Raw genomic sequence first — 26,898 nt, 5'->3', positions numbered from 1 at the left:
CAGTCCACAGCCTGGTAACAGATACGTGTCTCACTGCAGTTAGGATTTATTTGAAGTGCTTGAAATTGAGATTTATGTTTTTCCATGTTTGTGGAAAAACTTAAGCAACCAGCGGAAAGGGAACATGATTGTCTGAGTACGATATTCTAATCAGCGATCATATCTTTGTTCTTAGTCAGGCCTCTCCTACCAAGATCACTGTGAACTAGAATCCACAGAAGTCATTGTGTCTGTTTCTTTCTCTCAGTGTGTCTCCCCCTCACACATTCCTCCTTTTCACTCCTCTTATGCCGCCGTCGCTTTTCGCTGACACACAACTTGCCTGCGTTAGTTTGCCCCGTTTGTGGTGAGGCCTTTGGAGGTCGACGTCATACTTCAAAGCCCGCGTTTGCCTCCATGCTCATTTATGGCTCCCTGTCCCTGACATGTTTGAAAAGTATGTATCTACATGGTTTCGAGGGCTATAAACAGAGTCATGGAGAAAGTCAGCACTTTGTTTAGCTGTAATCTGTTTTGGCTTTCTCGGTGGTTGCAAAGCCGTCTTAAACATATGTTTTGATATTATCACATCCCTATTATCATATCCCGGAGGAGAATTGAGAAGGAGGTGTGTCATTTACTACACAGCACATTAATTCCCTACAAACTAAGGCAACCAGCGCTGGAAACCTTACATATTTTCCATGCACACCACTCCTAGGATGAGGCAAAAGTAACAGTAGTCTCTCATGAAGTTTATAGTCAGCTTTTTACATTGTAAATAACTTTCAAAAACATAATCATACGATCATTAGAAATAATGTTTTGTGTGACATTCGGTTAAAAATTGAAATCTACGTACATTACAAGACACTAAGCAAGTGTATACGCTGTATTTGCGAAGGAGTCAGGTCTGGCAGTTCTTCATGCCACTATGCTACCTAATGATTAACACAAAAACCGCAACTCATTACTCAAAGTGCCACCGTCCAAACCAGCCTGGAACCGCACTGTCAGTAGTCAAATAAGCATCTTGTTTTCACTCCCTGGTCTGCTTTAGCAAGTTTGGGAGTTGTACGTTTTTTTTTTTTTTTTTTAAACTTTATGTTGGATTAAGTTTTCAGGTTTTTGATTTACCTCTAATCCATTAAATAGCAAGACCTTCATGCAGTGCAGCTTTCAGTTCACTATGGAACATGCATCAATCATTGGTCAAATTGAATCCTGTTCTGGAGAGTCTCACAAAAGTGACTCAGTCTGACCATCCTCTGAAAGTTCTAACTGAGTGTGTGTTTGTGTGTGTGTGTGTGTGTCCGTCTGTATGTGCAACCATGCATGCATGGTTGTCACGCATGTGTCTGTGTGTCCATTTATGTGTGTGTTTGAATGCATGTGTGCATGTGTTTCTCTTACTTTGGCAGGGCCCTGTCCTCGGTGGTGGCTCTGGGTGCCAACATCATCTGCAACAAGATTCCCGGGCTGGCACCTCGCCAGCGGGCTATCTGCCAGAGCCGCCCGGACGCCATCATTGTTGTGGGCGAAGGCGCCCAGATGGGCATCAATGAGTGTCAGTACCAGTTCCGATATGGACGCTGGAACTGTTCGGCGCTGGGAGAAAGGACAGTGTTCGGTCAGGAGCTGCGAGTAGGTCAGTCTGGGTTTTGTCATAAAAAGGAAAAGGAATAATATGCGCTTGTCTGTGTATTTGTGTGTATGGCTGTTCTTGTGAAAACCCTTCTGAGCTTTAGCTGAGCAAGCATATGTTTATCACTGAGCAAGTTTTATTTGGGGGCAAGCCTGTTTAAGTTGTAAGTAGGACTGAATTAGGGGTTCACGTACAGGTGCTTCGGTAAGGATGACTTCAATTTAGGGTCTTCTACCCTGCAGCATTCTGCTGGTTAGAACATGACAAATACGTAGCAGAGCTTCGTTCAAACTCTTGGCTGCATTTACTTCACTTAGGAGCAGCTGGAACAAAATAACGAAAATAAAATAATGAAATAAGATCTACATGCAACAAACAAATCCCAAATCTTTCAGAAATCCCCCAAATGTCATGCTGAATTAAATGTCCGTGCCTCTAAAGTGATGTACAAGATAACTTTGACGTTGCAGCTATCAAAAAAAGTCATGGTGGATGTGAGTGAAGTACTGCTTCGGTGATGCACTGGAACAAACAGAATAAAAACTTTATACGAGACACTGTTGTACAGCATCGAATCACAATACTGAAGCTGATAAAGAGGCATTTAAGGGGAATATAAAGGTCCATGAGGTTAAGGACTGCAGTGTTGTGTAATAAGGATAAGGTCATTGCTTGAGAGTTTGAATGTTATTAATGATCTTCAAGCGTGTGTGCATGTGTTGTTCCAGGCAGATAATTAAATGAATAATTGAACACTGAATACACATGACAAAAAAGGGATTATAACTTGGACGCTAACTTGGATGTGTGCGGCATGCTTTCTTAGCTGCCTGTGATCGCTGATTGTCATTTGGTTGTGACACTGAAGCTGACATCAATACCAGTGACTTTCCTATCGAGGAAGGAAGAGAAGTTACATAATGTGTGTTTTGCGCCATGCTATTGTCTCAGTTTTAAGGAACAGTACAAGAAGAGTATCACAAAAGTGGTACCAGCCCCCGACCCTCTGAGCCCCATGAAATATGGCTCTTCATAAGCCAAACCCAAACTGCACACATCACACAGTCAAAAACTCAAACCAGCAACACACAGTCTCTTTGACTCTATTGTATAATCATTCACATTGGCATTGCTCAAGAGGACTTCATATACTGCGTATTCCAACCCATCTGAGTTGTCCTCTTTTCAATTGACAATGTTGTATTTCTTCAGCGTGCTCTGGTTTCTGTTGATGTAGGTCCTGCAATGGGCTTGTTGGTTAGCAGCATGCCGTCCATTGCTGGCTATGCCAAAGTTATGGAAAAGCTACTGGAGCCCTAATGGGGAAAACGCACAGTTGAAAAATGATATCGCAAATGAGGAGACAACTAATGGTGTTATTGCAGAGAAAGCTTGTCGAACCAAAATAGACGGACACATCTGTTGTTAATTGGGCAAAATTGGTTGTGTCCATGCCTGGCTGGCTCATGAGAGTGTGCACATACATGCAGAAAAAGATGTTAAGCAGACAAACATTTACATTTACGATGCTTTTGTTTGAGAAACTTGGCGTTTCGCAAACTTCTTTTGCACCACTTTTGTTTTACAGGGACTTTTATATATTTCCTTTCATTTAGAAGATGCTTTGTTGCCATTACGTCGCGGTTGGGCTGTGCATTTAATCCAGTGGCTCTGTTAACAATCACTTCTCTTAAGGAGTTGCTGAATTAGCTCCAGCTCCCTCTCCAAAAGCATTTTTCTTTGTTGTGAATGTGGCGCTTTCTTTTGTAATGGAGCTCATGTTGTTTTTCTCAGCACTCAACATCCCCTTTTCGCCGTCCTTTTGGTCTTCTTTGTATATTTTTCAGGATGATATTAGACACTTCAGAAGCATCTGTGTGTCTGCTACATGTTTCTCTAAATGCTTGTGTTTTTAAGTATTACGCTGTTTAAGTAAAGAAAATATTGTATAAAAATCCACATTTAGCACAGACCAGTATTTGATGTATTTGATCTGCACCGTGTATTTGTTTAATGTACATGCAGTTTCATGTATGTGCTAGATCAGGTTGAGGCCATTTCACCCCATGGGTGCTCTTCTACTTTTTGTCGGCTATGCAACATCTCCATCCCATAATGGCGTCATCTGAATTTCATGCTCGCGTTTGCTCCTTCTGTTTGGTTTCCATAGTGGATCTACACAAATAAATGCTTCGTGGGCCTGCATGGAGCACACAACAGTTGGATGATGACTGTAGGCCTGCCATTATTGTCCAATAATGATGGTACTTGGTGGCCCTCTCAATAAAGTAGTCCAATGATGACGTCTTCTTTTAGACCAGTGTGGAACTTGATTTTGCTCGGGGTTCCCATGACAGATTTACGAAGGCGTCTTGGATGTGGGTTTTTGATGAGCAAAGAAGATTTTTCAGCTTTTTTTCTTATTTTTGTTCTCCATAATAATCACCACAAATCTTCCCCTCTCCTCTCATGTTTGAATTACGCATGTAGGTAATTTACAATAAATATCAAAGCTAAATGGTACACGTGAAATGTTTTTATGTTTATTTGATGAACTGAGAGAACACATCCGGGCAGAGGAACTTAAACCCTCTCACATACAGTTTTGAACAACATTTGTAATATTTCCTGGACCCACCTGTGTGTTGCCCTGTAATCCCACTCATTAGTTCACTTCTTGACAGTTTGCAAAAACCTTCTGTTGTTGAGCAAATCACTGTACTAAAATGATTCTCCTGTGACAGGGAAGCAGCGGTGCCTTGTTTTTCCTCTCTCCTTAAAATGAATAGATTTATTCCTCCACTCCTCAGGGGGCAAAAGGGAGATTGTTTTGGCCTCTTGACGGTGTTGGAATATTATGCAGCAACGATGGCTGCACTGCTGTGCACAGAGCAGCTCTTATTCGTCTGGTCAGTAATCTGTCTGAGGCTCAGAGGCCCATGCACTGGTTTTGTGATCAGGATGTCGGCTCGCAGGTTAGGGTTAGGGTTAGAGGGTCCTAAAGTTTTGTGGCAAAGCTAAAAGCATCAGTAACGTGGAAGAAATTTCTGTTTGAGTTCATTCTTTCAGTGGCATATTGAACAAAGAGCACACACACATTCATACACACGATTTCGATTCTAAATTGACTGAGATGAGTTTACATTTTCAATAATAAAATTGAAAACAGGATCTGCAGTTCTCCCAGTACTTTTATTCTGTCCACCACTGCCTACTTGTGTATGTCATAAAAAAACAAACAAAATAAAACAAAAACAAGGACAACACAACTTGTAGGCAACAGATTCTTTGTCTTTGGAGTCTGTGTCAGGAGGAGGAGGAATAATCTGGTGGATTATACGATTTCCTTGTTGGAGTTTCTCCAGGAGTTGCTGCTTTTGCTGCAAACCTGGCTGATTATTGACGGACTGATCAATGGCACCATGAATACCCGATGTTTGTATATCGCAAACAATCACTGTTACTGAACTGCGAATAGTCGCTGTTGTTTCAAGTTGGATGTCCTGATTTGATTTGTTTTTGTGGGGATCTGTGTTAAAACCTGGAGCGAGCATGTGAGTTGTCTGTCCAAGTGGGCTGAACTCTGAGACTGTGGACACACACACACACTCACATACACAACAATATTGCTTAGCTTGCATGATTTACTATACCTGTTGAAAACTGTATTGAGTTGTGGCCCGTTTGTCTTTGCAGTGCTGGCTTTTCGTGATGTATATTTCTTTGCTACTTGCTATATTTGCTTTATTGTTTTGTGTGGTTTCACAGAGCTCTACTCTTTCTATTTTTATTATTTGTCAGAGGTGACTCTGACTGCAACTTCCTCTTCTGTCAAATCCATTATAGCACATTTATTTAAACAAAAAAAGAAAAAGAGCCCTTGATCATTGATGCTGCTCGGATCATTTCTCTAATAGTAAACATTTGAATTTTGTTAGATTATTGTAATATTTCATTGATGTTGGTAGCACGGATGAGTAGTCAGACAATTAAGTAAACCACTATTGTAATAATATTCATGATCTAATCCACTGAATCAGAAGAACAAGAAGTGAAAGCACCTCAGTGGTTAATTCTGATCATCTACACTGTTAACTGCGAAGTGCTGCACAACAATGACACACAACAGGACATTTACAGTGAACAATGTGGTTAATTATTTCAGTACTCATGTTTTAGTTATAAATAACCAGTTTAGACAATGTGGTTAAATTGAGGACCTTTTCGAAACCAGTGATTGCTCATGTTGGATTCTAGTAATATTGGCTTGCCAACATATCTCAGCAGTTAAGTTTAGAAAATGTGAAAGACGTATCATATCCAATTATTGCCCAAATGAATGAATCCTCATACTGTGCATATGAAAAATATGTTGCACTTCTGTCTCCCAGACTTGTTTAAAACCACGTGTGCCACCGACCACTACTATGTTCACTCACCAGAAATGACAGGTGAAACGCGATGGCTACAACAATCTCCAGTCAAAGTGGGCTTGTGTTAAACAGCACAGATGGCAGCGTTGAACATTGCGTTAGTGTTGCAGCAGGAGTGTGATTTGTGTTGGGGTGTTTCGCCCCTTGGCGGGTGGATCCTGTGTTGTTGGTCCCATTTTCTGACCCTGGTTTGTGGATTGGGTAGTTACTACACATTTATAGGGGTGAATGAGCCCATCCTGCAATAACATACAGCTTATTTATTTGCAGTTCCTCAAATCCCGACTTTCTTAGGCTTTTGTTCATTCAGTTTCATGAAATTTACATTATTGCTGTTTAAGCCTTTTATTCTCAGTGTATTTAGGATGATTTCTACATTGTAAAATGTACTGTTAGATACAGGTGTGCGATTGACTTGTGTATTTTAATGCAGTGCGATCAAGCTCTCCGCTGCTGTAGGTGGGAGGCCTGTCGGTTGGGATCTGACAGTGCTCGTTCAGTTTAGCAGTGTCCCACTAGGTCATCGTGGGAGACCACAGACACCACAGCTACTGCAGAACTCCACTGCCAGTTAGACGCTGTGGAAAAGCGGGCGATTTAGCATTTTCTCTCAACACCTTATTGTCAGGCTGCCATCAGCTCGCAACATTTGTGCTCATGACTGAAGATGTAACCATGTTTTCTGACTGGGTCCGTATGTATTATGGAATTCTCGAGCATGGCATATGAAATCATGGAATACACCCCCTTCAACAAAATGTTCCAATCCCTTCTCCGAATCTGCAAATTCCCACATCATCATAATCAAGTGCAGGGGAAAAGCTATTCCCGCTCCGCTCATATTTAAGTTTTTCATTCAAATCCCCCAAATTATGAACACTAAACCTTTCCCCCCACCCTGTGATCCAGTCTTAGTTTTGGACTGGAGGGAGGAGATGTCGGCATTTTTTCAAGAACTAAAGACCAGCCGACCGCAAGTCTTATGCTGCTTGCTCTTGGAGGCGGTCTTTCTGTTCTGGAGCTTCTCCATGGTATTACATTTGCTTTCCAAGACAGCACACATTAATAGTTTGGTTATTGGGCATTACAGACCCTGAGATATCTTCATTCAGCAGAGGTATTCTGTTTCAAAGGCTGGTCACTTGATATCCATTTCACTCTTCTACTGTCAACAGAGAAGTGTATTCGGTTCAGGAGACGGCTTCTGCTGGCACTGTCCCTGTCGCCTGACACGCTGCTGCAACACAAGACTTGAGGGTAGATGGACTGATGGAAAAATGAAAACATCCCCATTCTTGTTGCAGCTCTGTCCTTCAACAGTTTCTTTGCAAAGAGTGTTGGCTCCTTTATTATGCTGTAACTGACAAATTGGAGAACAACACCATAAACTCCCAGTGAGATTTGAAACTGGCAATTTAAGTGGTTCTCTGTTTCCTCTGCGAAAGCAGATTTAGCAGTCCTCCCCCTGTGCCCTGCTCTAGTGCTGGCATGAGTTGGTATCTTCAGTCTGTAAAAATGTGGAATGAATTATCCTGTGCTAACAGAAATGGGTGTTATTGAGTGGTTTGTTGCAGTCTATTAAGAAGTAATAATAAAATCAGACAAATCCGTCAGCGAGCGAGTCAGCGGGAAACAAGGGGGTTTCAGGATAAGAATGGCAAATGTGGTCAGTCCTCCAATCATAATACTTGGCTTGTTTTTTTGGATGAATCATTCTATTTGAAATATTTCTATCAAGATTGATCCCAAGGTTGTGATTTGTTGATGCAGTTTTATTATGCATATTAAGGCGTGTTCACCCACACATCCAGCCCTATGTGGTTTCGGTTACACATCTCACATAATAAGGTGTTTTAGATCCAGTGAGCGATCTTTGCCCCATGCCTCAACTTTAACATACATGCTTTATTTTCTTGTTGCTCTTTAGCAAAACATGGTGATTCAGATTTTGGTTATTGATTTACACTATTACTAGACATGTGTACTTTTTTTCCTTCTTTGATGATATGTTTTGAGCTGAGTTAAAAAAAAAACAACCTAATCTTATGTACCATCAGACATTCCTTTGGTTAACCACCTGTAATAGAGATGCCCTTCACTGAAAAGACCTGCTTATGAGCACCTTATAGCTCTGTTCAAACTGCAATGCACTTGATGTCGGCGATTAGAGCTTGAAAATGGACACCTTTCAACGGTTACACTCAGCATCAAAGGCTAACACTGGCCCTCTTGTCATAAAATGGCCAGCTCTGGTTACTCTCTGTTTGACTTTCCAGCCAGTTTGTCACCGTCCTGATTCATGCTTTTCATCTGAAAGAGGTTTCTTGTTGTCCTGGCAGTGAAATATTACGAAAGTTCAATCATGCTGCCTCTGGCTCATTGCACAAGAATAGATGCAGCACTTGAGCAGGTGACCCTTTTGTGGCAGAGGGAATACTTCTGTGTATCTTATAAGCATGAAGAACTGAAGCTGAAAAACATGTTTGGAATTTATCTGTTGTTTAAAGGAGAGATTAGCATGCTTAGGCAGAATGGCTGGCAAGGCATTGTTTTATTCATGTTACTTCCAAAGAAGAAGGCTTTTCAGAGAAGATGCAAGGGAGAGTTTGTTTTTCTCTGTGACCTACATCATACCTCTCTCCCTTTCACTTTCGCTTAACCTTTCTCTCTTTCTCCATCTCCCATTTACCTCAGACAGGCACTGAGCTGTTACCCCAAGCGGTGCAGGAAACTCTTAAAAACATGGAAACGGGATAAGCAGTGTCTGAGTAGTTACCAAACACAAATGTGAGAATGGTAAAATGTGCAGGCTTAGGTTAAAGGGAAGCTGGAGAATAGACGATGTGTTCTTTATAGTATGAGCTCTCAGCCAGTCCCTCTTTCACCCACCTTCTCAGAGGTTCACAGCGTTTTGACGGCAGTGGGTGACCCACCTGCCAGGACTGCATGGCTGCAGGGGCCAAATCAGCGTCTAGTCACATAAAGGATGTTTAAGTCAGCAGGTTCATTGAAAACCACTTGCGTGGAAAGAACCCCTGGCCAGGCATGAACTGATCGAGAGCTTCAGACGCAGAACTCCTTCGAGTGGAGCTCCCGGTCAGACGAAAGGAAAGATCGAACCAAACAGATGATCGGTGCTAAGCTTGGTTTATGTGTACTCAGTGGGAGCAGTTGAGGAGAAGAATACAAAGAGGATATGGTTTATGGATGTTTTTGGAATATGTCTTTGTGTTTTACGTTATGTACCATTCTTTAAAAAACTGAATTTGTTGAAGACTGAAGGAGTCTTTGTGTTTGAACTGATTGTGATAGAGGCAATAGATGCACTGGATCTTAGTTTCTAAATCTTAAGCAGGAAATCTGTGCATTGTTTACTTTTTACCTTTTTTTTTTTTTTTTACATTGTTTTAGTTAATATCATTCTTAAATCAAAAAGATCGATGTTGGCTTTGGCTCTTATTTGAGAATCATTGTGGTGTCAATTAAATATTCCTAAACAGTTCCCTCACTAAAGACACTTTGTTGGCATTTCAGATCATTTTAACTCATGTTACAACAGACGCACACAACAGTTTTCTTAGGCAAAAAAAAAATCTATGAATCACAATGATTTAATACACTGAATTACACTAGCAGTCATAGTTAATGATTATGATCCTCACATTTTATTTGTTGTTCAAGGCTTAAAATAGCCATTCATATGCTTTCCCCCCACATAGCAGGAATTTCTCCTCTCCGCATGCACTACTACAATCTCCTGGTTTGAGGACAACAAAATACAAGCAGATTATAAATGGACTGGCAGAGCTCCTTCCTCTTCTCGGAATCAGTTGATGGTCATTTGTGGTGAAATCATATCCCCGCAGAATGCAAGTACAACATCACAGTCCAACCTAAGGACCTAATAATGAACGGACGAGAAAATCTATTCAAAAGAACATGTGCTGTGTTTCTTCATTTTGACAAAGTAAAAGGAAATGCAAGTTGAAATATTAAGTTTGACCAGCTGAACTTTTTCAATAAACTCCTTTTAAATCATGTGCTGATGCCATCTTAAAACAGACATTCAAGTTCAATTTCAACTACAACATGAGCATTCTTTTCTTGAAATTAAATAAATCAGTTGTTCAGTTGTAGCCACTTACGTTGTCAACACAGGATTGTTTTTATGGCTAACATCTGTTTAACAATTAGGGAATCAGTACCTCCACGTCAGTGCTGCTTCCTGCTCCAGCTCCCACAAAAATTAAAAAAATATAAACAGAGTGTCTATTTCTACAAGGTGGGAATGATCAGATGGCAGCTACTCGGCTATTCACATGTGGCTCCCTTATTCTGCGCCTGAGTCACGCAAAATCAGAATTCCTTTATTTATTTATCCCTGAGGGGGAAATTCTTTAAGATGTGTGTTTTCATTTATTTTCCCAAGAGCATCCCTTTTGGTCTCATCCTACTGTGTTATGATTGACTAGTACTCATCGCATCGACACGTGATTAATGAGTAGGTCCAATACAGGATCTTCACAGAGGAGCCTGCGGTTCGAGTCCTGTCAAAAGCTGGTGTTTATTTATTCATTTATTATTATACTTATTGAACATCCCACTGCCTGCCTCTGCCATCCTATATACACACTGGCTGTTTCATCCTGACAGCATTGTTGGGCCACTGACAGCAGATGCAAACAGCTAGTTGAAAATCTCAGATATTTAATCTTTAAATAAATTATCAAGATGTTTACAAGATGTTTGTCACAACTTTAAGCTAGATAGCACTTACTCTGAAAGTATCTTCTTTGTTGAACTCAGTAGATTGGCAGGTGAAAACAGGTGTTTTAATATTGTTGGAAGCAACAAAAAATACGAGAAATAACGTTATGGATTAAGATAACAAATGGGCCAAAAGCAATGACATCCACCTGTCTGACAGGGAATTGTCCATAAAAAGAAGGGACCACAGAAGAAGAAATGAAAGGAGGAGGGGCTCTGAACTTCAATATGTATACATTCTTGAGTTTCGACATCTTCCCAGTCAAAAATAAAATGTAACCGGTTAGATTTTGTGTGGTTATAACAAGAAGGAAGGCGCATATGACCCTGTTAAACTTGCTTGAAGAAACTACATTATACTGTTTGAGCTATGAGCTTAGTTAGTTGGCTAAGGCTATTATACCCAGGACTAGCTTCATAAAGACAGTCAAACACTCATTCTTCAAAAGTGGGTTTTTTCAACAACACACAATTGGATACTTTGAAGACTGGTGAACTCTCCCAAAATACCATCAATCATCACTGCTGCTGAGGTTTTTCCCTTTGTAGTTTCTTGTTGGTTGTACACCCTACATAAAAGATGAGTTTATGTAACCTTTCACCCAACTCTGTTACAGATAAAAAAAACTATTTGGCATTATCATCAAAGGGTACTATATCAAGGCTTGTGTATTGCAAAAAGATAAAATATCTGTGATGCATTGTAGTACTGAGCTACCAGCAAAAGTGCAGATTCACTCTGGGGCAGCCAAGTACTTGATACCATGTGGATAACGGCGTGGAAATGATGCGTGCATTGTGTTATGGTGGAACGGTGGTGGATAAAAGGCCTATTTTTCAGTCCATCATCATGTGGGTAGCCGTAATCCTCTCTGCCCTCCTCTATGTGAGTTCAGAGAAACAGAGCAGTCGTGTACACAGTATGTGCATGTGTCCTAGTGTGTAGGATCTTTCCCCTAACTTTATCAGATAGGAGAGTCTGATGTTTTGTTGTTCTACAGTGTGTGGGCTGTGGTCATCATGGCTCAGTAAAGGTCATCTCTTTTTCTTTTTCTTCCAATGTTTCGCCTCACATCCCCTGCCCACAACGTGTGTCTGGATCTAGGGTGGGGCCTTTCGTCCTACTCGACCAAACAGCTCTATCATCGCCAGGCCCCTTTGCTTGTTCATTCATCAGCTCCGTCTCTGTCTCAGACTGTGTGGGTGTGTCGGGAGCACGGGTCCCTCTCCTTTCCCTCATCCCTCTCTCTCTGTCCCCTGCCCACCCACCGGCTGTCTGCTGACGTGGCCTGGGGTCGATGTGGGCCCTGGCCCTTGGGCCCCTGTGTGTGTGTGTGTGATTTGCCCCTCCCAACCTCGCAGTGATGTGTTATCGGTGGGATCTGCGTCTGTCTGTGTCTGCCAGTGCTGCTAGACGCAGGAGGAAACAGGATGCGAGAGGATCAACTGTAATCTCACAGTGTGCTTTGTTCCACACAATCCCAGGCCAATCACTGTATTCTCTACACGCAGGGCCGCCACTGGACATTTACATGTGCCAACAATCACACCGCTACTGGCCCACTTAGGTGAGAGCGCAGAGAGAGGGAGGGTTTGTGGGTTTAGTGGGCTTGAGGTAAAGAGACACGGGTAGGAGGAAGAAGATGTTAAGAGACCTGGAGCTTTATTTGAGGATTTGATGACTATCAATGAAAATGGAAATGTTAGATCTGAAGGTTTCTTTTGTAATGAGAAAGGAAACATGTCATCAGTGGCATATTTGACTCGCTGATTATAGTGATGATGATAATGATATCTTCAATGATACGATGTGGGATTGATTTATATCTCCGTAAATATGTTTCCATTGAAGATGAAACAAAGTCAAATGGAATCGAAATTGAGGAAAATCCTCAACACTGTCCTCAAATGAACTTGATGATTACCATGTACAGCACATACAGGCCTACATTTCCAGATCTGAGCAGGTGAGGTCCTGATTCGGTCTCATTATTAGGATGAAAGGGTGGGAAGAAGGATTTGTGCCTGTTTTAGCAAGTCTCGGTATTCAGTCAAAAAGCTTTATCTCCACCTCAGGGAGATCAGGGAAGAAAAAGGATGCTTTTGAGATGCTTTCTGCCAGCCTCAATTTTCTATGCCTGGGAGGCAGCTTACTTAGATTCTCAGCATTTAATACCGGCAACGTTAAATACCCTCATAATTGTTTTAGCTTTACTTTTCAAAGCCCTCCTTATTATATGAATCAAAGTCGGGACCCTACAGTGAGCGTCTGTGCCAAAACGTGTCACTTCCCCAGCTCCATGATGTGAGTACACTGAGAATGTGGAGCCTAGTTCTGGTAAAACAATATTATTTTATTGTACAGGAACATGGCTGTGCTAATTCCTCAAGCTGCAAACCTCATGGACCACAACTTTGTCTATAATTTGTTGGGAGCATATGTTCATAGCAACGGTACATAAAGCGGAACGGAAAACAGTAGTAGAAAGTGCATTAGTCAGTTCAGTGATTGGTATACAAAGCAAGGGGTTTTCCTCCAACTTTCTTCCCCTTCCAGAGGCCCTGGAGTCACAGTTCCAGCACCGACATGGAGTAGGTTAGAGCTTGTTTTCAGTAATTCGGGTGTCATGACTTCATTATATATGTACAGAATGGAAAGATAACTTTTAATTGACATATACTAACCATCGGTGCTATTAAAAAACAAAATAATGTGAAAAGTTTTGTTTTTGTTTTTCAAATGAAGAGTAGGGACTTTATTGGCTTTGAGTTAGGGCACTTATTTGAAGAGTTTAAAGTGAGTGATTCTGCATACAGCCCCAGAAAAACTTGCTTATATGCTATCCTACCTTAATAATGTAATTGGCTGATAATTGAGGCAAAGTGACAGGTTAGTTTTGGGAATTTTCAACTTCAGCTTCAACTAGATGAAATTAAAAAAATCCTGTCCCTTTAATAATACTGTCAGTCAGCATCACCACAAGTGTAAAGACTCCTGGCCACCAGCAGGTGACACTTTCCCCTTTGTTCACTGTAGTGACATTTGTCCGTGACAGGACGCCCTTGTGCATAATGGATATGAAGCTCCAAAACTCCAGTGTGCTGTTGTGTTGTTGAGATGTAACTTCTTATGCAATCCAATCCTCCTCTGTCCCCGGGGTGTGAGTGCATGTCCGGGATGAGGGGTCCTTTTAAAAGCTTTCCCCTTCATTGCTCCACCAACAGGCTTGTCTTGTGTAGCGAGGCCATTCAACTGCACTGCTGGGCCCTGCCGGTCTGTGTTTGTGTGTGTATGTGTGTGCATGTGTGGGTTTTCCTCTGACTCAGAAAGACCCCCACCAGTATTCCTGCCTAAACTCCTTCTCTCCAACCCTTTTCGTCTGCTGAATTTATTCTCTTATCCTGCTGTAAATCTGATCCTCCTCATCTTTGCGGCAGTTAATTTGAATCTGTGCTGCAGCACTCTTACAGCTCTGTGTATGCATGCTTCACTGCAGCTTGCTTATGCTGCAGACCTTCTTCTTCTTGTGCAACCTTAATCGTCACAATCAGAATCAAGTTTTGTGGCCAAGTATGCTGACACCAAGCACAGCATATACAGTAACTACTCTGTGCAGGTGAGTTTAGCCATGATAGTGACCCAGCAATGCAAAACAGTGATTGGAAAGTAAGATATAAGATACAAAACCACCAGCTAGAAAACAGACTTCCTTTGTGATGTGGTGGGAACACAACAAAACTGACAATGGGTTGGATTTTGGACAGAGCAAGTGGGCCCCACGGCCCCCTGTCCAAGGTCTTTCAGTTCTTTTCCCTTTCCTCTCTTGTCAACAACACAGGCTAACCATGGCCTGTGATCAGTGAAGAAAGCGAGGCCTGTTGAGGTCAGCGGCAGTGTTACTACATCAGCTAGCCTATGCTACACCAGCGCTGCCTTTATAGTGTCGTCGGTTGTAAATCTCCTGTGCTGTGTCATGTGAAATTTGTCTAGCGGTGTGCCTGCCTCCGGCTCTAAACACAGATTGCCAGTTTAGCGGCGAGCCGCGACATCTAGAGATGTCTTTTTGTGTCCCACTTTCGGCAGATGGTCAAAAGACACAGACATTGCAGCAGGGGCCCGTGTCCAAAGTGGTGTGGTCAGTTAATGTGAAGGCCAAGGCATACTGAGTCAGTAGCCTTGCTATATCTCTAGTTGTACTTCCTGACACAGGGATATAGCAGGATATTTTATGCCTCTTTAGGATCTCCTTGTACCTGTTCTGAGTGAAGCAAGGCTGATCTTCTTCCCTACTTTCTTGGATAGTGTACCAGACACTTGCCACTAAACTCCATTAGACATCTGGTTTAATATTCCCCCATTCTTCTCTCCTCGATGTTTCCAAGTTCATTGAGGTTTTTCTGGTCACTCCAATTTTCCACTGGCAGCTAGCGAGGCTATCCCAGGGTGGTTCCTCCTGGAGGGCTGTCAGGGCTCTGGAGCCAGCCTCTGTAGAGCTTTCTGCTGCTGTTATGGGTGCTTTTTCTCCTCCGCATTTCATCAACCGCACGGCAAAGCAGGGGCTTCCTTTCATGAGGGAGTAAAACGTTGATGCACACATGACATTCAACACAAGATAGTAGAACACTGTTGTTAAAATATTAAGTTTCCTGGTTGTGATGAAATTGGTGTATTTGTTTTGTGTGCACTCACAACATTTGGGTTTTTGCTTTCTGTGACTTTGGTGCACCAGAATGTAAAATCTATTCATCATGCATTTTACTTGGTTTCAGACCTGAAAATAAGCTTCACTGCAGTTCAAGCATAACTCATTTGAGTTTTTATGTTTTTGATTGAAAGCAGTGTCACACATAATTTGATTTTGACGGAATATGCAAGAGGGAGACTGAATGCTCCACGCATATTTCCTCTCAGCAGCAGCATACTTTAAGTGCTAAAAATCTGATTTCCGATGTATTCTTTGGTCCAGTGCACAAAGAAAAAAGAGGGTCTTGATGGCCACAGTTCCATGGCTTGTGTAATTGGCTTTCATTATGACCAGGCAGAGCTTAGGCAGTGCCAGACCCACCAGGGGGTGACAACCAGTACAAGCCCCATCATCATCATTTTCCCCATGAGCAGCACAGCTCAATGGGCCCAGAAATGGGCTTGCATCTATGGCTCAGGGAACCACCCTTTCTCTGGAAAGTGCCTTTATCCTGTTTTAAACATTACATGGACGCTCTGGTGGTGCATCTGTGTACAAATGTGTTTTTAACTGTGTATGTGTGTGAGCGTGTTGTGTATTTTTATTATGTGGCCGGTCACATTTGTGCGCATATGTATGTGTGTGAATGAATGTACATTACGGCTGTGCGTCTGCATCCGTCCGTGTGTGTGAGGTGGGGGCAGCAGAATGTTACCACAAGCTGGTGGGGCTCAGCTTTGCTGCTAACCAAAGAAGCAAGTGGTTGTGAGTCAGTCCCCACCGGGCAAACCCGTGACCGTGGTAGTAGTTCTGCCGTACCCGTGCCAAGATAGGAAATTAACAGTGGCTTTGGGTGAAAATGTTTCTGAGAGTTCAGAAGAAAGTGCCTCAGAGGCTAAAAGCAGAGGTGCAAAAAGTCCCTCTGAAGAAAGAAGAGGAAATGGCCGCTTTATTTAGAAGAACATAAAGAACGCAAGTTACTTTTACTTGCTTAATTTTAATTGTTTTAAATGCTGAAAAAAGCTCCGTATAATTTGGAAATAGACAAATATAAACCCCATCATATAAATACATTTTACTGTTCTGCTTTATGCAAAGTATTCATGCCAAGACAAGACTCCAGTTAACACTAGCAGCCTTGCTTTCTCTGACCACACTGCCTGGGCCCGTTAAATAAGGTAATCTGAGCAAACATTTCACATCTAGTAACTTTTAAAATTGTTAAAAGTTTATTTGGTCAGGCAAAATAATACAGGCAATACTGTATGTTCTTCTCTCATGTCTGAGGTGTCTTTTGTTTCCTCACAATTTCCAATCCATTGTTTTACTTTGTTGCCGCAGATGTAAACATTTTAGGATATTATTTCTGTTTTTGGTGGACACAACTGTAGGTATGTCTGCAATGTCTGACAGCTTATTTATTGTAAGCACTGAATATTCTTCTGAATGTTCTTCTCAATTTCCTTTGGTGTTTCTTCAGAATCTAAACTTCTGTAGCTCCGTTTTACACTTTGCACTTTTTTTAAATGACATTTTTGTGGCAAACTGTAGTCCAGTATATTGTTAAACAATTGAACTGGATGATATTTACCAAGAGCCCAGATAAATGAAAATGATACAGTTCTTCTTACTAGATGGTACCAGACTTTACTTACAAATAAATCAGTTTATGAACTCTTCATACCCAAATCTGAAGTGACCTCAAGTCTAAAAGTCCACAGCACGGGAGTTGCTGTGCTGATCTCAACTCCACAATAAAGTTTGTTTGATCTGACAAACTTCTTGGCTGTTTCTCTGAAAGCCATTGAAGAAATGATAAATCATCAGGGAGCTTTTAGCTCTCTGAAGTGCAAAAAAGTGAAAGAATGCACTTTACCTAGAGAAATTCAAACAATTGCAACTGAGTACATTACACAACATACATCAAAGACTTACAAAACATTACTCTTTGCTCTGCGGTTAGCCTTGTTTCTGCTGCTCAGCCCCTACCAGATTACTGCCAGTTGAAGGGAGACCAGGGTTGTAATATAACAAAAAGAGGAGGCCTGCCGCCTGTAGCCATTAGGGGAGTGGAAGAGGAGATATTTAGAAAAAGGAATGATAGGGCATGGCTTTGGACATCGACTTTTTTTTGGATAAACGTGTACCATAGTCCTTTGGCTCTTTATTCATCTTGGATACATGATTAACATTGCAAAGAACTGTTATCTGACAACATGATTTCATGATAAAGAGGTGATTTGTTGTAGTGCTGAAACAATTAGTTGATAAACTGAAATGTAAGTAATTGACTGACTAAATAGCAAATCGTTCAGGTCATTTATCAAGGAAGTATGCCAAAAATATGGCTGTTTCAGCCTCTCAAATATGAGGTTTTTATCCACGTGAAGACATCTCACCGGGGTCTGAGGTTTTCTGAATATTATTTTTGCAGTTATGACATTTTAGAAATTAACCACATCGTCAGCTATTTGAATAATGAATCAACATATTAATCAGTCATATTACCACTTACCTGCAGCACACGTTATTTTCTGCAGTACTTAATCAAATGTTCTTTGTTTAACATATGTCAGTAACTGTACAATATCTGCTTTTTCAGAACTCTGAAACTCTGTCTTGTTTTTGCTTGATGACGGTCCAAGAATATTCTCAAGTCATAGCAAATATTGTAATCCTTCCATTTGGGAGACACATTGTCATAAATGAAAAATGAAAAAAAAATAAATAAAAAATAAAGATAACAGCACACATATAACATGAATTTGATATATCAGAGTTTAACACTGCAGTACTTAAGTATAACACAAAGCAAAGGTAAAAAGAAAAAAAAGAAAAATAAAAGATATCTCCTGTTTAGGTTTAGCTGCTTATCTTATCTTGTGCAATCTTGGTACCATCTGACTCTTGCACCCCAGAGTGTTTTCTTTCTTGTGAGTGAACAGTGTGAGTGAGGCAGTAAGACCTGCAGACCCCAGCTGTTTGCAATGTGGGCAGCAGTACAAGGTGCTCCTGTTGAGGAATTCAGCACTTTGGACAGCACCTAGACCAGCTCTCCCCACACTAGAATTCCAACACTGCACTCTCACAGGCTGGGCCCAAGGACTTTGTGGTCGGAAATGTGACCACATTTCTACCAAGGTGCAGGAGGGAAGCTATTCGGGGGAGGGAAGGAAAAATTGGTAGCTTATCAAGATGATGTAGCAGCCTTGGAATTTCTGGACTGAATCTCTTAATGTGACTGCAATGGCATGTTGAAAGTTTGCAGTGCAGAAGTACCCAAAAAAGGTTTTGCTTTTATATGGCAATTTCTTTATTATCTTTTTTTGTTTTTTGTTTTTTTTTTGTTGTTTTTTTTACTAAAACAATTTAGGAAGCTGATTTTAGCTGATATAGAAAAAATTTTGGGTTTAAATCTGACAAACAAAGGTAAGATGGATCTGTTGTTTGATCTGTCATTTTCATCTGACACATTTTGATATAGGTCATTAATTATGATTTGATAATCTTCTAATTGATTATATCTCACCTCATCCAAGTATTTCTTAACAGAGATCCCTTTTTCCTCTTTCAGGCAGTCGGGAAGCAGCATTCACCTACGCCATCACCGCGGCAGGGGTGGCCCATGCTATCACGGCAGCCTGTAGTCAGGGCAACCTGAGCCACTGTGGCTGCGACCGGGAGAAGCAGGGGTATTACAATCAGGAGGAAGGCTGGAAGTGGGGAGGCTGTTCGGCTGACATCAAATATGGAATCGATTTCTCTCGCCGCTTTGTGGATGCCCGCGAGATTAAAAAGACCCCGCGCCGCCTGATGAACTTACATAACAATGAGGCAGGGAGAAAGGTAAAGAGATTTTCCATAATCTCAGATGCCAGAAGTGGTTTTCAAGAAATGATCCAGTGAGGGCATTGGAAAAAGTTTTTGAGCACACAATATCATGAAATTCATTTTTAAAATTGAGCTTGAGCAATTTTTTAAATTTAATCTCCTGTTGTAGTGGCTGAAATATTTAGGTTTGTTGACAACTTGGCAGGTTATTTAACCGCTTCTGTTTCTTGACTCCTGACTTTTTTGTGGGTACAGTGTTATCATAAGTGATAGAAATGATGGTCAAAAGGATGGAAATCAGACTCAAGCTGTAATAAGTGGAATAAATGAAAACAGATGAGCTGAAATAATTTTCCTAAGGATGTTATATTATTCTGTACTTGACAAACACGCATGTGTTCATGCGCAGATGCGTGTGTTAATGTGTTCTTTTGCAGAAAAGCACACACTCCCAGATAAAGAGTTAAAAGTCATGCAGTCATGTGACAAAGAACTGTGATTGACCAATGTCCTGACTGATTGATCACCCAGTCTTTGCCTTTCAGCAGCTTGTTTTGCTTTAGCCAATTAGTGACATATATTTCCATTCAAGAGGGCGTCCATTCTAAGAGTGTGTTGGCAGACGTCACTATGGACATGTTTGTTTGCTATCAGTCATCCCAGAAGAGTCATAGGGGACAGAAAAAAGAGAGAGGAGTGTGAGAGGTAAATAAAAGGGAAGAGATGATGTTATGTTGACAAATGGATCTAATTAATAACTTGGGCTTTATAGTGTCCACTGGGAAAATGGGGCCCAGCTGATGTTTGCCAGATGGAGGACTGCCATCCCCTCCTTCCAGTTCCTTTCATGGAATTATGAAGTGTAAAGTCAGGAACAGGATATTATTGCAGTTCTCTGCACAATACCAAAACATGTCACTGCCATTTGACTGCGTCCATTCAGTGTGTGAAAGCACGCCGACAATGCTGGTGTTAACACAGCAGACTGATAGGGTCTGTGCTGCATGCCAGGGTGCTGGCATGTTGGACTGTCATGGTTGGAGTTGGCACTGTTGCTGTTCTCCTTCTGGGATTTGGAAATTTTGATTGTAGAGGGATGTGCAAAAGTCAGATTTCCTCTTTGTTGAGACAGTCAGAAAATAAGAAAAAATTTTCTTATACAGGTTATTAAAGATACAGAGGTCTGAGCCATCGCTGGGTGTGCACTCACTTTGGCAAAGTTTTTTACACTTAGTCATTTAATGCATCTTCACTGGATAAGATAAGATGAGATATTTTTTATTAATTCCCAGAGGCAAACTAGGTGACTATCAGATATCAAAAAACAAGTTTAAAATCCGAGAAGCATTCTAAACAGATTGAAGACTCATTGCTGTACAGGACCATTGTTGTGAAGAGGGAGCTGAGCCGGAAGGCAATGCTGCTGATTTACCAATTGATCTGTGTTCTAACACCACCAAAGGTCATGAGTAATTACCGTGGGTAATTACCCAAACATTGAGACGGCAGATACAAGCAACCAGAATGAATTTTCTTCGTTGGGTGGTTAAGCTGAGCCTCTTGCTCCTTCACATCAAAAGGAGCCAGTTGAGGTGTTTCAGGCATCTGATTAGAATGCCTCCTTGGCACCTCAAATGTTCAACCCAGAACTGGTTGGAGGGATTATCCCATTTGGATCCCCTAGGAAGAGCTAGAAAAAGTTGCGAGGAAGGGGACTTCTGGAATACCTTGATGCGCTCGCTGCCATTGAGAAGTGACCATGGATAAACAGAAGAAAATAGATGGATAGGTGGACTTATCAAACAGCTTCTGGTGGATTGTCAACTACTAGACTTGAGTGTAATCGTGATTTGCATGTTCTTTTGGAAATCCTAGACCAGGGGTGCCCAAGCTTTATTTCCTTGGAGGGCCAAAACTGAAAGACAATGATGGCCACGGGCCAAAAGCAAACAATTATTGTATTGTAAAAATGTAAAATGGTACTAGAATGCCAAGTTACCTTAATTGACTGACTTCTTGTGTCACTCTGCTTGCTGTACTCAGATTAAGAAAAATAAGGGATCATACATATTTAAAGAGTCTTCACAAAAATAAAACTTTTAAAATATCTTGTCACCTGGTCAACAGAGATGTGTATTTGTATTTTATAGATCATGTATGCTTTCCTTATCCATTGTGGGTCAGGTCATTTTGTTCTTGCTCTAGCACATGCTATTGAAGTTTGTATTTAAAAAGTCTCACCACCAAAATATTAAGCAATAAATTGATAAATATGATCCTGATTCTGATGAGGGACGAAGTGGTGGCTCTAATTGGATCCAGCTGAGATTCTGTTGTCTCATGACTAAAAAGAACACTACCATTTGATTAATTTGCTTTCCCAAACCTAATGTAAAAGAACACCCAGCGGATCACCAGATTGGTCTCATCTTGCATCGTGGCTATGTGTTTGACAAGTGATCTTGAGATGGGAATCTTCTCATATTGGACTAATTAGTAACAGATCAGAGGCTTTGATCAGCACAGTTTAAGTAAATGTTTCCATGCATCTGTCAGACTCCTTATGCCAGGCATTCCTTGTGGTTTTTGGGCTATACATTTTTGGAAATCCTCATTCTGAATCAACATCAGAGACAAGATTGATAGCTGACCCTGGCTCTTATGAAGTCTGGGCAATGTTTTTTCAATCAAATATCCGCAGACTGGCAAACCGTGGCCACGTGAGTCCATAGACAAGACAGACAGAGATACTGAACAACTCCTACAACTCTTACAACTCTGAACAGCTCTACATTTAGTCAGTGTCTGATAGATATGATGACTTTTGTCGCTGGTGAGGCAGTGTGCCAGGAAAAAGCTGCACTGGAAAAATGCCCTGCCAACCAAACTTATATCTTATACAACAATGACACATGCTTCATTCAAGTAAATCAAGTTCTAATTTAGTTTAAGGAGTCATGTCAGGACTATTGCAGATGTATTAGTATGACCCATTTTAAGTCCACCACCTCTTTCCTCTGTTCCTTTGCCTTTGAGAATATGAAGAGGGTACAGATTTTATTTGAGTTTTTTTAGGGTCTTAGTCCCACAGGGCAAAGGATTGACATGTAAGTACTGACGACAGCACACAATATTTCCCATATGTCGCGGGATTATGTAGCAAAAGGAAAACAATCTGCCCTGTGTACCATATGTCGGCGATAACCTCAAAAAGAAGCCAAGTCCAAGTTTAAGTATGGACATAACCTAAAAAAATTCATTTGAAAGGACTCTTTGACTAAAAGCATTTGGATGTATAGTTGTGATACACTTTCAAGCATGTGGCAACATTGCTTTACTCTCTTTAACATAGTACCATTTGAGCAGTCAAACAAACCTCAGATCTCGTCAGGATGAGTTGAAAACAGTTAGTTTGGCTTTTAAAATAGTTTTTTTTTTTGTTTGTTTTGTTTGACACAGTAGTCTGGACCGAAATTATCCAGAATGATTGACAACTTTATGAGATCCATGCCTTTTCCTCTGTCATTAATGTGGTTAAGGTAAGGTAGACAAAATTACAGGAGGGAATATTACCAGTAAGTGCAATTTTCTCTCCTTCAGGACATGCAACTGCATGTCATCCATGACTGAAAATTCAGATATGTTTGGATATGCCTACTTCACAGAGATCTGTCACTCTGAACACAAGTCTGGTTGGCACTTCAAATTTAAGTACCTGTGGCACAAATGCACTGAAGTTACAGTATAAGCCAACAGCCCAATCACCACGTAATCATGCAGATAAAAAATGTTTTTGCACAAAAAAATGCACATCTTCTGACTGATCTGTTATATAACCTGTTTTGATTTTATTTTCTTTAACAGCCTTTCTACACAAATGTAGTTATATAGACTAATGTTAACACATATTTCATCTTCCAAAATCCATAGTGGCATGTTACTCTTGATTGATTTAAAATAAAATTTATTTCCATTGTATTGCATAAAACCTGGCTAAATAAAACCAACTTTATCTGCATAGCTGGATACCACTGAAGTAAACAGATTTTAAAGGGATTTATCCTATGCCTTTTATTAATTTTGGGTTGCTAGTCTAATTTGGTCTCATAATATTTGGTGTAGCTCTAAAACTATTTTGTTTTCTCTATTACTCTTCAGGTACTAGAAGAAAGGATGAAGCTAGAGTGCAAGTGCCATGGTGTCTCAGGCTCCTGCACCACCAAGACCTGTTGGACTACACTTCCCAAGTTCCGCGAGATTGGCTACGTACTCAAGGACAAGTACAACGAAGCTGTGCATGTGGAGGTAGTCCGGGCTAGTCGACTGCGCCAGCCCACCCACCTCAAGGTGAAGCAGACTCAGGGCTACCGCAAGCCCATGGAGACAGACCTTGTCTACATCGAGAGGTCGCCCAACTACTGCGAGGAGGACGCAGCCACGGGGAGCGTGGGCACCCAGGGACGCCTATGCAACCGCACCTCGCCACATACAGATGGCTGCGACCTTATGTGCTGTGGGCGGGGCTACAATACACACCAGTACACCAAAGTTTGGCAGTGCAATTGTAAGTTCCAGTGGTGCTGCTTCGTCAAGTGCAACACGTGCAGTGAGAGGACGGAGGTGTTTACCTGCAAATAAGGATGTGAGGAACTTCCAGGAAGTGAGGCGCCAAATACTAACTGAATGAGGAAGACTCAAAGCGAGCGAGATAAAAGTGTGTCGTGGACCAGTGGAAGATTTTGAAATAAAGGAATGGAATTTACACTATCAGCTCTTCATGGCATCGTTTTGCACAGCAGAATCTATCTAATTTCTTTTCAGAAAGTAAATGCTAAATATCAGTAGGTAATACCCCAGACCTTTACTGTCACATAGGGATTGTGCTCATGTACTGATGTATCCACAGTGAAGTTGGGACGACAGGTAATGAATGAGGCCCATGTTGGGAACTGTGCTTTGCACTGTGGGATTTGTAATTGTTAAATTCACAAGAGACTCATGCATGGCGAGGAAACACAATAACCTGGGAGTTGATCAAAATGACAGCAGCTGATGAGGTTGTGACTGGGAGAGATTTGCCAAGCCTTTGATTGAAAACTTATGAGTTCATATAAGTTTTCTCATATTTTCACTAAAGGGGAGTAAAAGTGAATCTTGACATGAATGACCCCCCCAAATTGGCTGGGGTTTATGTTGGAGGTTTGTAGAAATGAAGAACATTTTGTAAAGCATGGTGCGTTGGGGAGCGCCAATGAGTGGAGAACTCTGTTAAACCCTCTGCTGCCAACTGGAATATGGTGGAGTATGTTAGTTTTCCAGTCACACTGGAACTGTCTGTTCTGAACACTGAAAATAAATTGTTTATTTATGTTATAGTATCTTAAAACGAAGCACTAACGGGTAGAGATGTCTTTTTTGTACTAAGTGTAAAGAAAAGTACTTTTTAGAAACTGACTGAAGATTTGTGTCTATTAGAAAATGACCCCTGATCCCTAAAACACCTAATCTTTTCTTTAAAAGAAAAAAAGTTTCACTGCTACTGGTGTGTTGACAACAAAAAAAGAGAACATCATTACAGTGTGTTTCACATTCCAACCTTGGTTCTATTTTACTGTAGCGTAGTTTGTTTGCAGTCCTTTTCCGCTTGAACATCAGCATCTATTTGGATGCTTTTGCAAGTTCAGTTAATAGACAGTAGCAAGAAAAAAATCATTTAACTGCAGAGATCCTTCCTCGATTCATTAAACATGAAACTGATTAATTGCTGGACGTGTTGTCGAGTGCTGCACTGATATTTGCTATTCAGATACGACTCATGAGAACTAAATAAACTCCCATTTGACTCAGTTTGGCAGTTGATTGCTAAGATATCAGTCAAAGTTCAACCTGCCGTCTGCCTTTAGTTTTAAGAGGGATACTAATTAGTTCATTTTAAAAGCTGTGGCCAGTGGAGTGATGGTTAGTTACAACTAAACACCCAGGCATACAATAGCTGAGATGACAAAATATATAGAAGAGATTATTTTTATTATTTTATGATATGCCACCAGACAAGATATTATGGATCAAAGTATCACTCTTTTTTTTATTTTTTAATTAACACAAAGCTAACTTGGGTCTGATGATTTACACTCGTTTGTTTTCATTAGGGCCACAGGAAAATTTTGGTAGTGGCTAGATTAGCTCTTTTTGCCACAACATTAAAGGAGTTCTAGTATATAACGATTTGGATGCCATTTCAGGAGTTTTGGACATGATTTCTATCAGTTATAATAACACTGTACTCACCAAAGTAATTGCTGAGATTTGGAAACATAATGAAGTCTGACAGGACAAAAACACAAAAGTATTTAGATAACTAAAAAGTTGAGAAAGGTTGTAAAACAAGTCAACAGTTTACCCTGATTATCTAAACCACTTTGGTAAAGACAATAAAATTCCTTTAAATGTCTTAATTTTTTTTGGGAAAAAAACAAAAACAAAAAGTAGAGCAAGTGCAGTCTGTCAAACTTGAACCAGTCTGTCAATTATGATTGATGGTCTGTTTCCCTTTGTTTTCTCTCATAATTTTAGCCAACCTCCTTTTTAGATATGTTTCAGCAATTCCCAGATCATTTCTGCTAACTTGGTAAGATCATGGTTTTTATAATTGATAGGAATGCTGGCCAAAACTCTAATAATTAGTAAGGCGCTGTAGCTACTTGTCCAAGAAAATGTTACAGCATTTAACTCCCACTCATTGACAAACAAGCTGTAATGTCTTCATCAGGAAGCTCTAGAGGTGAGAGGGTTGAGCTAGATGTTTCACCTTGCTAAGCTTAACTAATTGCCTCCTGGCTCCAGCTCCACACCTGATGCACAGACATGAGAGTGGTATCCTTTAATCACACTGTTGGCAAGAAAGCGAATAAGCAAATTTCCCCAAATGTCAAATTATTCCTTTAATTCATGCCGTGTGAAAAAAAGGGTAAATGAACCGTGGGCTATCATTTGGCTTTGGGCTGAGAATGTGCTTTGCTGCACTTTATGTTATAACCACTTTTTGTTGGCATGTTCATGTTGTTGCTGCCTATTCAGCTTTAATCTATTATACTATATTTTTCAAGGTCATGTGAGGTTTACAGACTATACAGGCCAGTTTATCTTTTAGTTTAGGTTTAGAATGTATTATAACATTTGCACATTAATAACCACCACACATTTTAGAGATTTTAGAAACTGACGTAGCCTAGTCCTGCACTTTGTGCGATTAATCATGCAAATTAGGTGCAGTTTAGTATGTTGTACGTGCATCAGTGTTTAACTTATTTTATTTCATTAGAGGTGCTACTCAGATGGATCAAGCACAGCTGTCATGTAAATAGAGTTGCATATTCACTCAGTTAAAGTAACTTATTAATATAACATATCTAGCATATAGCCTCATTCTGACATTTATATTTTCTCTTGAAATCAATTAAAATGACTCCCTTTGGAGGCATTTCAAAAACTGTTTCCCTTGACAAGGATGCAAATACATTTCCTTACATAAAAAAAACTGATGTGTCTTTAATTTAAT

The 26,898-nt window shown here is 40.7% G+C and overlaps 1 protein-coding gene across 2 annotated transcripts in view; it reads left to right on the top strand.

The window, feature by feature from the left end:
• wnt7bb (wingless-type MMTV integration site family, member 7Bb) overlaps positions 1–25,806 on the top strand; it is a 32,185-nt gene extending 6,379 nt beyond the window's left edge. For both annotated transcript variants that reach the window (XM_046394862.1, XM_046394861.1), the window contains exons 2-4: positions 1,401–1,627; positions 19,084–19,355; positions 23,499–25,806. In XM_046394862.1, coding sequence (XP_046250818.1) covers positions 1,401–1,627; positions 19,084–19,355; positions 23,499–23,978 — 979 coding nt within the window. In that variant the 3' untranslated portion in view covers positions 23,979–25,806. The remainder of the gene's footprint in view (positions 1–1,400; positions 1,628–19,083; positions 19,356–23,498) is intronic.
• Positions 25,807–26,898: the final 1,092 nt, after the last annotated feature.

Source organism: Scatophagus argus, chromosome 7 (assembly GCF_020382885.2).
Source record: "Scatophagus argus isolate fScaArg1 chromosome 7, fScaArg1.pri, whole genome shotgun sequence".
Taxonomy (NCBI): Eukaryota; Metazoa; Chordata; class Actinopteri; family Scatophagidae; genus Scatophagus; species Scatophagus argus.
This window is presented reverse-complemented; position numbering and strand designations above follow the sequence as displayed.